This window comes from Struthio camelus, chromosome 1, assembly GCF_040807025.1.
Source record: "Struthio camelus isolate bStrCam1 chromosome 1, bStrCam1.hap1, whole genome shotgun sequence".
Lineage (NCBI taxonomy): Eukaryota > Metazoa > Chordata > Aves > Struthioniformes > Struthionidae > Struthio > Struthio camelus.
In genome coordinates, this window is record NC_090942.1 from 14261714 (window position 1) to 14272824 (window position 11111).

The following is an 11111-nucleotide window of genomic DNA, read 5'->3' on the forward strand; positions in this document are numbered from 1 at the left end:
CCCGGGCACCGAGAGGCGGTGATGAGGGCGTGAGGGGGCCGGAGGGGCCCGGCATGGGGGAGGCGCGGGGCGCCGCGCTGCGGGCGGCCGCGCTGGGGCTCCTGCTGCTGGCGGCGGCCGCTGCCTGCTACCGCCTGTCGCGGCGGGCGGCGAGCGGCGGGCGGCGGGGCCCGAGGCCGCGGCCGAGACCGGGCGCTTCGGCGGGGCCCGGGGCCGGGGCCGGGCGGCGGGCGCCCTGCGGCCCGCCCTCAGGTGAGGCGCCAGGCGCGGGCAGCCCACCGAGGGCGCAGCCGCGTTGTTCTTGGTCAGGAGACAGAGGAGGATGAAGAACAACTGTTGTTTGTTTTTCGAGCTAGCTCTTGCATTGTGGTAATTAACGCTGACTTTGCTTTCTGGTCTTCAGAGACCCTGAGTGTAGCCCCAGGTTCTGGAAGCAGCAGTCAGCAAGGGGAGACGTTTCAGTCTCTTTTCCTGCAGTGCCCAGGCAGATTTCCACGTTTCATTGCAGAGAACAGAGGGAAAATTTACATGCTTGGGGAATACTGCTAATAATTTTAAAAGAAAGGTTTGCTGTTGGTTAACCAAGGAATAACATATGCCGAGTGTTGCTTGTGTTTTCTGCTTTGAAAAGAAGTCGTAAGGCTCAGGAGAAGGGACTGAAATCCTGCTTCTGTTGTAAAACAATCTTCTTGCCATAACGTGGTGGTTGGGTACAGTAGATCTTGGATCACTGTGGCCTGCAACCGAGAGCTGAAAGTCACCTCTGTGAAAGACATTAAGTAGTAACTAAGGCAAATGTCTCAAACTTGATATCAGGTATTTCATTTAATTTTTTAACATTGACAGACACCAGTCCTACGGCATCACCCCATACCATGGATGCTGATGATCTGCAGAAACTTATCCACTTGCTCCAGTCCACAGATGATCCATTAATTCAAGAGCAAACTTTGATCACTCTCAGCAACAGCGCTGCCTTCTCCGTAAATCAAGTAAGTATTGTTTTATAGCAATCAATAGTATCTCAGGACCCGTTAGTTTGGAAAATGAGAGGCACTCTTCTTCATAAGAGTAGCACAAGACTGAGAGCAATGGTATTTTGTGTCCTAACCTCCAGGGTATAACATCTATACCTTAATTTTCCGTTAGTGCAAAAAATATAACTTACCTGCCTTACAAGACTTATGTAAGCTTAATGTTTGTATAAATTAAGTTTGTACAACTTAATGTTTGTACAGAGTTCTGTATTGTAAAAGTGCTGTAAATATCTTTATATCTTTCATTGCTTAAAGTAACATAATGTCACTTAAAGGGTTGAATTTGAGAAAGGTTAAATACTTGCCGTTTCAGGATCAGGTCTGACATTTACACAGATAATTTAAACTGTTTTTTATATTTACAGAGTTGTATGCCACTTATATCCTAGCAACTCTCCAACTATGCAAGTCTATTCAATTTGATTGGAGATATGATACAGGAAGACTTTTAGAGGGGTGCTTATTTTCATGCCTTTATAGAGGAAAATATGCATCCATTTTGTCTTTTTTTTTGTCAAAATGAACATGTGGGCATTTGGACAGAATGTCCAAATGACTCCTCCAGAAGTCACCTTTTTGTTATTTTTAAGATACTTAAAACTATACTCACTACTTTGGCGTCTTAAAATCATTTTCTTAATAGAAATCTCTCAGAACTGCTAGAACGTCATGAAATCTCAAGGCCCATTTTTCATTTTCTTGAAAACACTGTATTGCCTTTTGAATGATAGTTGGAGTTCTGAGTGAGAGGATTGAAAAAAAAAAAAAAACTTTCAAGCGTAAGGGAAAAGCAAGATAACGTTCTAGAACTTCTCCCATTAATACCGTAAAGCTGCATCTTGAAATTCTGTTCTGTTCAGACAGCGATTTTAGATACTGTGACCTGTTCACTGGCACAGCTATCCTATAAAGTCATTGTGCAATAGTTATTTATCTTTGAGCACTTATAATCTGAAATGATCTAGGCATGCTTTGCAGGTCAAATAAGGGGATATACTTTGGCCCCAAGGAGGACTATTCTTAATTTCAGTGGAAGCAATATATGCAAAGCCAAAGGGTAGCTTAGTGGTTGTGCATCTTCGTAGAATTTACAGGCTGTATCAAATCCTTTAATCTGGCACAAGCAAAACCTAACAGATACTATTTTACCTGTTCTAGGAGCTGTCTTAATTTGTGAGCTCTTCAAAATTTGATAATTTTACAAGCAACTCCTCAGAAGGATATATGCCATTGGTGTCTTTGTCAAATGAAAATCTTTTTCAAACATGGTGGGATACTGTAAGCTGATGTCAGTTTTGAAATAAATGGTATGCATATTTTATTTTTGTATGGAATGATATTGTAGAGAAAAACCAACTGCTAACATTCCCACTTTAAATAGACATAGTCTGTTCTAGAAGTGTTAATTCAGGGGCTCTGTTTGTGTTGAAGTGGAAACTTTATCTATTTTATATTTCAGGATATAATTCGAAATTTGGATGGCCTTTCTATTATTGGAAGGATGCTCTCAGATTGCATTCCCAGGGTTAAAGAGAAAGCACTAAATGCTCTTAATAATTTGAGTATGAACATTACAAATCAGAAGGAGATACAGGTAAGTTTTCTAAAGGCGGGGGGGGGGGGGAAGTAATGTGGATATCGGAAATAATAAAGAATTTTCAGCATAGTTGTTAAATACAAAGGAAAATGCCAAAACGTTTTGAGGTTAGTAATACTTACGAGTCAACAGGTCTGGATCATCTGTGCATCCCACGGCCAAAGGGAATAGCTTCACAAAATGCATTGCATCACGACCAATTACTTTTTTTAAAAGACATTTAGGAAACGAGACAGTCTGTGTTTAGCTTTTACCAAATGCTGGTAAACGGAGATTGTGCTGTTGAAGTTTAATAGTAAAAGTATGTGAGGCAAGACCTATTTCCAAATATGTCTAGAACAGCAACAATGGTTGTTTAATAAGATAGGTGGGAGACAGAAGCTAGCACGACTCCCTAGGCAAGGGAACTGGAGAAGAAAACCATCACTGATCCCTTGGGTTGGTCTGAGACCAATTTTTGAGGGCAGTATTTTCATCTTAAGAGAATAGTCTGTAATAAGCAATGGTAGCAAGTCTCACTGGTAAATGCAGTAGATGTTACAAATGAGAGGGGCCTAGCCATCAAAAAAGCAGCCATTTTGGTCATTTTCTGATTTCTCAATAGATCAAGAAGGGTCCACGCAGTGAGCAATCATGCACCTTTGCAGATTTTTAGTAGCTTTGGGGTTAGCTTGATTAAAAAGAGCAGTTTGACTGTATATGGTAGTTTACAGTCTCTTTAGTCCTGAGCAGCTTTTTTTAAAGTAATTCTTGCAAACAGCAAGTATTTATATGGGCAAAAAACAACTCCTTTGATAAAAGGGAAAACTGTTTTCTTCTTAGTTAGGGTTTCAAGATGTTGTGTGCGGTCACCCAGAAGAAAACTGGGTAAGCATGCTTTTTGGTGTCAGTCGTCGTCGTCGTTCCTGATTAGTACTCAGATGAATGGGCCAAGTGGTTGGAAGAAAGGATCTCATTCTGAGACTTGTCCATAACTTGTTCTCAGCATCTAATAAGAACCTAGTGGCTGTAAGTGATTCTCGAATAACTCCTTACAGCGAGTGCGCCACTTCTGAGATGGAGTCAAAGCAGTTTGGGTTTTCTGAGCAACTGATGCTTCAGGAAGGTTAGTGAGCATGACTCTGTCATGTGTGCCTCTATTATACTAGCAGAATATTTGTGTATTAAAAAAGAAATGCCTATTTCTGAGTGCCTTGCTGAGGTTATGGTTTCAGCGAGCAGCGTGCAATAGATTTTTAGGCCACTTTAGCTAAGAACACCGATACTATTTGTGAATACAAGTTCTACTTGTATCAGAAATGTCTTCCCTTTTATCGCCTTCCTTTTTTTCCTCCAGGTATATATCACGCAAGTTTGTAAGGACACTGAGTCGGCTTCCCTGAACTCTGATCTGCAGCTAGCTGGACTCAGATTGTTGACAAATATGTCTGTTACCAGTGACTACCATCATATGATGATAAACTCAATTCCATGCTTTCTTCATTTGCTTTCAGAAGGAAATGAAAGGACACAGGTACTGGGTACTGAATTGTGACAAACCATCTATCAAGTTGCTTTACTTACTTCCTTTATACCATTTTTCTAAAGCTGTTTAGATTGTGTTTAGAAAATTAAATATTCATTAATAGATAGCAGTGCATGAAATGCTTAAAACGGATCTATATTGCTTTTTCTGTGCAAATTCGGGAAGAGAGGGTACCTTCTAAGCATCTTCTTAACGTCATGCCTTTTTTCCTATATGAGGAATAACTGGATGGAAAAACGTTTTCGGGGAGGAAGGGAATCTTGATACTGCAACCATTGGGCTAGGGCTGTGGGAAACCAGTGCTGTGTGCACTGCTATTGCTGTATATCTTTCTTTGCTATAGCAGCTCTAGGATTCACTTCTGCTCACTAAATGTTGCTACAAAATCACCGAGCAAGGAGGATCTGCATGCAAAAGGCTTCATTCATGCATGAAACTCTCTGGGGAAACATGCCAAGGAGTGAATTTCTCTTAGAAGTTACATGATTACCTTGGCTCTGGATTTCTTTTCCCTTATGCAGTAGGTTTTTCTGGAAGCTCTGGATACACACAGGATAGATCATAGTAAATATACATTTCATAGACAGACATGAGTACAGCAGTGCGCTCTCTGATCAACTTGAGGTACACGTCCACAATAATTATTAGCAGCATAATCTCACTTCACCTCTTGCAACCCTATTGACTGTAATGGGAAATTGTGCTTCTTTGTGAATTATTGTCAGAAATATTGAAAGACGAGAAAAGCTTCAGATAGGAACCAAATTTAGAGTTTATTCAAGTTGTCACAGTACCATCAATATCAGTGCACTTGATTGCTCCCTTAGATCAAACTTAGTTTTCCTGAATGTGAAGTTCCACTAAACTTTATGCAGACCTAAACTTTATCACACCTTCTTTACTTAAGTACAGTAAGCATCCTTTGGCCTTTTCCTAGTGTTTATTTAAAAAGATTGGTGCCACAAGATGTAAACGTGAACGTTAGGTCTGGGAAAGTACAAAGGTGTCTTTTTATATGCTGCTGATCAGTTTTTAAATACAGTGTTTAAATATCCTCTGTGTATTTTAAATATGCTGTACATTTCACCTGCTGCGAGTTGTGTGTACATCTTGCCTTATTTGGATATCTAAGGCAAACAGAATTTGCTTCTAAAATATTTGTACTTAGTATGTATGGGCTAGTGACTCCATAAGCTCTTTTCCTTATACCAAAGACTAAACTCCACAATTCAAGATGTTAGTTGACCCATTTTACCTTGCTCTCTCCACGTCATCACTGAAGCATGATTGCTGCTCATTCCTTCTGTATATTTGCACTGCAAGACAGTAATTGCTGCTAAAATGATTACAAAGTCACACCACTTTATTGTGAAAAATTGTAGGCCTATTTGGGAATAGAAAAGAGATGAGAGCTCAGATTGCTGTAAAAGAAAATTGTACTTTCTCACTTACAAACTTTCTTGTGTGTATGCACGTTTTAGGGACTTCTTGTAATGATAATATGTAGTTATAACTCTGAAACTGTTAATGGGAGCATGTAATAATTATTTAGGAACGTAGTCTTTCAGTCACTCTTGTGAACAGCACAGAGGCAAAAGTGAATGAATGAATACTTTTTGATCTTTCTGAAAATGCATTATGCATTTCATCAAGAAAGATCCCCTCTATGAGTGTAACAGAAAAAATAAGCTAGACTTTTTGAGTATAAGAATTCAGTAGGCTGATTTTGGGGGGCGGGCTGGGAGGGAAATCCTGTTCCCTGTCTGCATATTTTTAGATGAGCATCTCTTTTCAATGTCTCACCTCCTGCTCTTAAAAGATTAAGAAAAAATCAGTACTATATTTAGAATTTGTATAAGAGTGGATTACAAAGTGAATTGAGTCATTTAATTTGCTGATGTAAATGTCTGAAAGCTAAAATCATGAGAAAAGCCAAATTCCTGCATCCTTTTCTCATATAAAAAGGCAGTAGAGAGTATACTGGAGTCATTAGAGTTTGATAATAATATTAACAAGAGCAGATTCTGTCTTCCATGAGCCTTTCCCTGCTTAATGAAAGATGGAGAGAGAGGCTGGTAGTTTGCATTTGTACAGTAGCAATAAACAGATGACAGACCCTGTTAACTCAGCTAGCAAAATATATTGAAAAGAGAAGTCGTATAGACATCCTTGAAGAAAAGAATAGTTACGGGAAATCAGAGGATGGTGGACTACAGTAAAATATGGTGGGGCAAGTGAGGAGAAAAAACAAAAAGTGTAAGAGAAAAAGATAATGGAGCATTAATTTTCTTTTCTCACATGTTCTGTTTTTGGTGAATTATGTTTCTCATTTCAGATTCAAGTTCTGAAAGTACTTGTGAACCTGTCTGCAAACCCAGCCATGACAAGACACATTCTCAGAGCTCGAGTAAGGTTCTTGCTATTTCATTACATTTTTATCATTTATATGTGTGTGTGATCATAGATGTGTGTGTACATATACACACATATCTATATGCATTTAAAAGTTTAAATGTATTAAAAGGATATATGAAACTCACAAGTAAAATTCTAGCAAGTTACACGCTCTCAAATATTAGCTTAAAGTTAGTAGCCAAAAGTACACGCTTGTTCACATATTAATCTTCTTCCAGATTGTAGCAGAATAGATAACACACTTGCAAAGGGAGAGTCACGGGACATATGCACATGAAAGCAGCTGGCTTCCTGTACACAGGAAGGAACTGTCCATGACAGTTGGCAGAAGCCTGTTTTCGCCTTCCCTTTCCACCCAGTGGGCGGTAGTAGGTAAGGAGGCTGAACCCCGTGGGCCAACAGGGTGAAGCTGCTGCAGCTCCATGACCCCAGGTTCAACCAGTAGCAAGGCTGAGAAGGTATTCCCACTAGGCACCCAACACAAACACGTGTAAACAACGTACATAGATGGCCAGCCAGCCACACAGATCAGCATGAACAGATACACTCAGCACTCACACAGACAGCACCAACAGCTTCATCCCGTTCCTCTCTCTGGTCGACCTGTTTGTGGGACATATATATATACACGTATGCACAATGTGGATCCTTCTGGCAGCTGGGCTTAGACACTGGTCCTCAGTGTAGCTGGCCTCTGGATCCCTGGTCTCCCCTGTTGCCGGCACCTGGACATACAGACCGCTGAGGCCCACAGTCCCACTCTAGTACTGATTTATATAGTGCTGATACAGACCCCCTCACAAACACGCACATGCGCACACGCACACACTGTGCATCTGTCCAGTAACTGGCCTTGGACGTGCCGTCCATCCAGTAGCTGGTCCTGGATCCACACTCTTCCCAGGTGCCTTACCCCAAGAGATGCGTACACACGCATACACCCCAGACATATTGACAGATGGGTCTCAGTCAACACCCAAACCCCACAGTCTCCCTAGCTGTTTGCTGGGACTCCCCTGGTCCCCCCAGGTAGCCAGCTACTCTGTGGTCTCACCCTTAAGAGACATATGCACACGGGTATCCCAGTCGACCCCAGATGCATGCTCTCCCTGGGAGCCAGCCGAGATGCCCCTGGTTCCCCCTCGACTCCACCCATGGTAGCCAACTGCCCTGTGGCCTCACCATTGGAGATATACACGCATACCTGGAGCCCAGGTCGCTCCACCTACTCGCTGGCTCATCTGGCGTGACATTCACACACTCACTTGCTGCAGTTGCTAGCACCAGAGACACAGGGGCCATCTGACCCATGGTCGACCTCCAGTTGCTGGCACTTCATTTCGTTCTCCCTGGTCTCTCCAGTTGCTGGCACCGTAGACACACAGGCTGCTACAACCTGACATGCACGCAGAATAGAGTCCCTCACCCAGGAACGTAGTTGGAAAGGAATTTAATAGAAGGTAGGACAGACTGGGCTGATCAGGCAAAGAGCACAGGCAGACAAGCATACTGACTAGCCCTATTCACATGTGGCCAGCCCCTTTTTATCCCCACATTGCTCTATTTTCCCATGTTTGTTCCTCCCCAAATCACCTAGATTCCCCCCCACACACACACCTTTTATTCCTCCCCTAAATTTCCCTTGCATCCTGTAACAGGTCTCATACCCCAAGGCAGTAAGACTCCTCTGTCTGAAAGGTGCTCTAGAGAGCTGTTCCCCTTGTTTCATGCCTGGATGGCAGGGTCGATGGGCCCTTGGGACAGCCCTGGGAGGAGCCTGGACAAGCCCTCCATTCTCTGAGTAGGTAATTTGAATTCCCTGCCTGCCATTGTGCCTCTGTGCTCGTGAAGGTGAGCGCTTGATAGGCTGATCACTCTCCTCGGATGGGCCTGAGAGTGGAGCAGCAGGGGCAGGTATTATTTGGGTTCCGCCACATGCCCTTGGCTCTCTGCGCTCCTTTGTGGCCGTGGAGACAAAAGGTTTTACCACACGACCAAACAAGGAGTACGATGGTCTTTCATACAAGGTACCCTGATAGTTTCAGAAAAACCTAAAACCTCATTTTCAGATGTGCGTCAGCCTGTAGTTTGCGGACAGGGTACAAACTTCAAATGTAACCATCTTATAAATGATCATTCTCAACAACTGTTTCTGTATCTAACATAATATACCTATATATATCTTTACTCAGATGTAACCATTATATGTAAGTACTTTCAGTAGCCTGTCTTGTGTGCATTTCCTTATGTCTTCATGCAGAACTTTATTTGACATTAGTTAGTGCAGGTTTTGCTAGCTTACAGGTTTATTTCAATTATATCCTTTGTCACATCAGAACAAAAGTAAGGGGTTGGAATGGCGCTGCTCCCCTCCCAAACTTCTTAAACTATTCATTCAAAACATTCAATGATTTGAAATCAAAGTTTAATTTTTGACCTATCTCCAAGGGGCAGAGCTAATCTGTATGCTACCAACTTTTCATTATTCAAAGTCTAGAACAAGATTTGAGTAGCTAAACGTTCAGTTCTCTACTGTGTCAAAAGTGTATCCTTTTTTGGTCTATCAGACACCTAAATGTATTAACGTACAAACATTCAGATCACCATAGAGGGCAAAAGAAACATTATTTAGAAGGAAAGCAGACCCTCCCTTCCAAATAGGAATTTTCCAGACAGCTATGTTTTGGAGATTCAAAGTACAAAGCATTTATTAGTCTATGATATATAAGCCAGTCTTTTCTGAGGAGGAAATGTGCACGCTGTGCAAGTTTCTGGCATGCTTTCACAGCATATAGAGTTCTCATATTTTATAAGGTCTCTATTTTAGATGGTTTAGGTGCAGATTTCTTTCCATTTTTAAAAGTTAGGAGACACAAGTACATTTGTTAAGTAACGCTAACGATTAAATGTGCATTATTTATTCACTATCCTAGGGGCCATCGTTGCTGTTACTTTTTGACAGTTGTATAAACAGAGACATTCTGCTCAGAGCCCTCGCGTTTGCAGCAAATTTGAAAAAGAATGTGAACAACGAAGATGGCACCATGCTTCAGAACCAGTACAGTGAAGATTCAGTTTTCTTTACACTCTGTGGGCATTCTACCCCATTTGCTCAGAAATTAGCATCTTTATTGCATCACCCTGATACAGAAGTGAAAGAGCAAGTTGTCAGGATATTAACACAATAGTCGTTAAAAAAAGTGACCTGATTAGAATATTTATCTTAAGAGGGCTTTCATACAAGAAAATAAAACATACTTTACTGAATACTACCATATTATTAGGTGCAAACCAGCTATTACAAAAGCAAATGCAGTATGTTTAATAGAGAGCATAATAGATTTCTGAGTGAGATAAGCAAGAGCGTACTTAGCACTGGCATACTATTATACAGCTGCTACGCATTAACAAATGGGGAGGGATAGTTTAAAACACTGAAACTTTTATACATACAGTGCATATTTTAAATGGACCAGAAAAGTCAATCTAAATATTCTCTCAATGTTGTAAAGAGTTTTTATTACCTTATATACTTAACAATTTTTGAATAAATATATCTCTATGGAACGGTGCATTAAAGATCTAGCAATTCAAGATTTGGTATTTACATGTTATTAATCAGATACCTACTAATTGTGTGCAGGCAAATCCTAGAAAAATCTTAAATAAAAACAATGCCAGACTATCACTGACTTCCTGCAAATATATTTCCAAGGAAAATTGCATATTAAAGTTATCTAGCCTGTTTTTTCATGTTACCTGCACAGTGTACTCTAAAACTATGCTCATGTTTAACGTACCCACTCCATTTAGCAACTGCAGTGCAGTTAACCTCAACACATGCAGTGTCCTTGCTTGAGCAAAGTCAAATGGATTTCATCTCCCTTAAAGCGATACCTTTAAAAGAAAGCATACGTATTTTTTTTGAAATGTGGTCTTTAATATACCTGTTGTGCACCAAAGATTATCTGCAAGTGCACAGAGTGGGGTTTTCAAGTTCCAAAAATTCAAAATTACTGTCTTCAGAAAAAGGTCTAAAAGAGCAGCAGCATGCACTTTAAAAAAAAAAAAAAAAAAAAAAAAGAAGCGTCCTGTTCTGTAGCAGATCACGAGCCAACTTTCCTTGGAAGACTCTACTCCTACTTCTTTGCAATTGGAGCTTCATCACAGTAAGTGCTTCTTTGAGTTGGCCCCTCCCCCTCCCGAAAATTCCAGTCATCTCTGCAGCATTAATTCAAAATGAAATGGAATACATCTAAAAATTACTGTACAGGAGAGCGAAGGAAGAGTTCACTGATGCACATAAAACATTTAAACCACTTTACACTGAAACAAGACTACTCAAACTTCCTAAATACCATGGAGAAAGTGAAGTGTCAGATGTAAAGGCAGTTCGTTTTCTACCCTGTATCATTTTTAAGAGAACTCTATTACCCAAGCTGTTATTAGATGCTTTGTCTTTCTGAGCCAATACATGGAAATTGATGTTACAAAAAACAGTACTCTTTTTCTGTATGTTCAGTAGATTTTACATTTT

At 40.8% G+C, this 11111-nt stretch overlaps 1 protein-coding gene across 1 annotated transcript; it reads left to right on the forward strand.

Annotated features, from left to right (window-relative positions):
- Positions 1-53: 53 nt before the first annotated feature.
- ARMC10 (armadillo repeat containing 10) lies at positions 54-10259 on the forward strand. Its single transcript, XM_068929091.1, has 6 exons — positions 54-252; positions 847-992; positions 2497-2631; positions 3971-4147; positions 6495-6566; positions 9508-10259. The coding sequence occupies exons 1-6, from the start codon at positions 54-56 to the stop codon at positions 9760-9762; spliced, it is 984 nt and encodes a 327-aa protein (XP_068785192.1). The 3' UTR covers positions 9763-10259.
- Positions 10260-11111: the final 852 nt, after the last annotated feature.

Bases quoted from the DNA above. Each gene is read 5' to 3' on its own strand.
- ARMC10 (XM_068929091.1), top strand. From the start codon at position 54: ATGGGGGAGGCGCGGGGCGCCGCGCTGCGGGCGGCCGCGCTGGGGCTC. The intron at 253-846 runs GTGAGGCGCCAG...TAACATTGACAG, and splicing joins GCCCTGCGGCCCGCCCTCAG to ACACCAGTCCTACGGCATCA. The intron at 6,567-9,507 runs GTAAGGTTCTTG...TCACTATCCTAG, and splicing joins GACACATTCTCAGAGCTCGA to GGGCCATCGTTGCTGTTACT.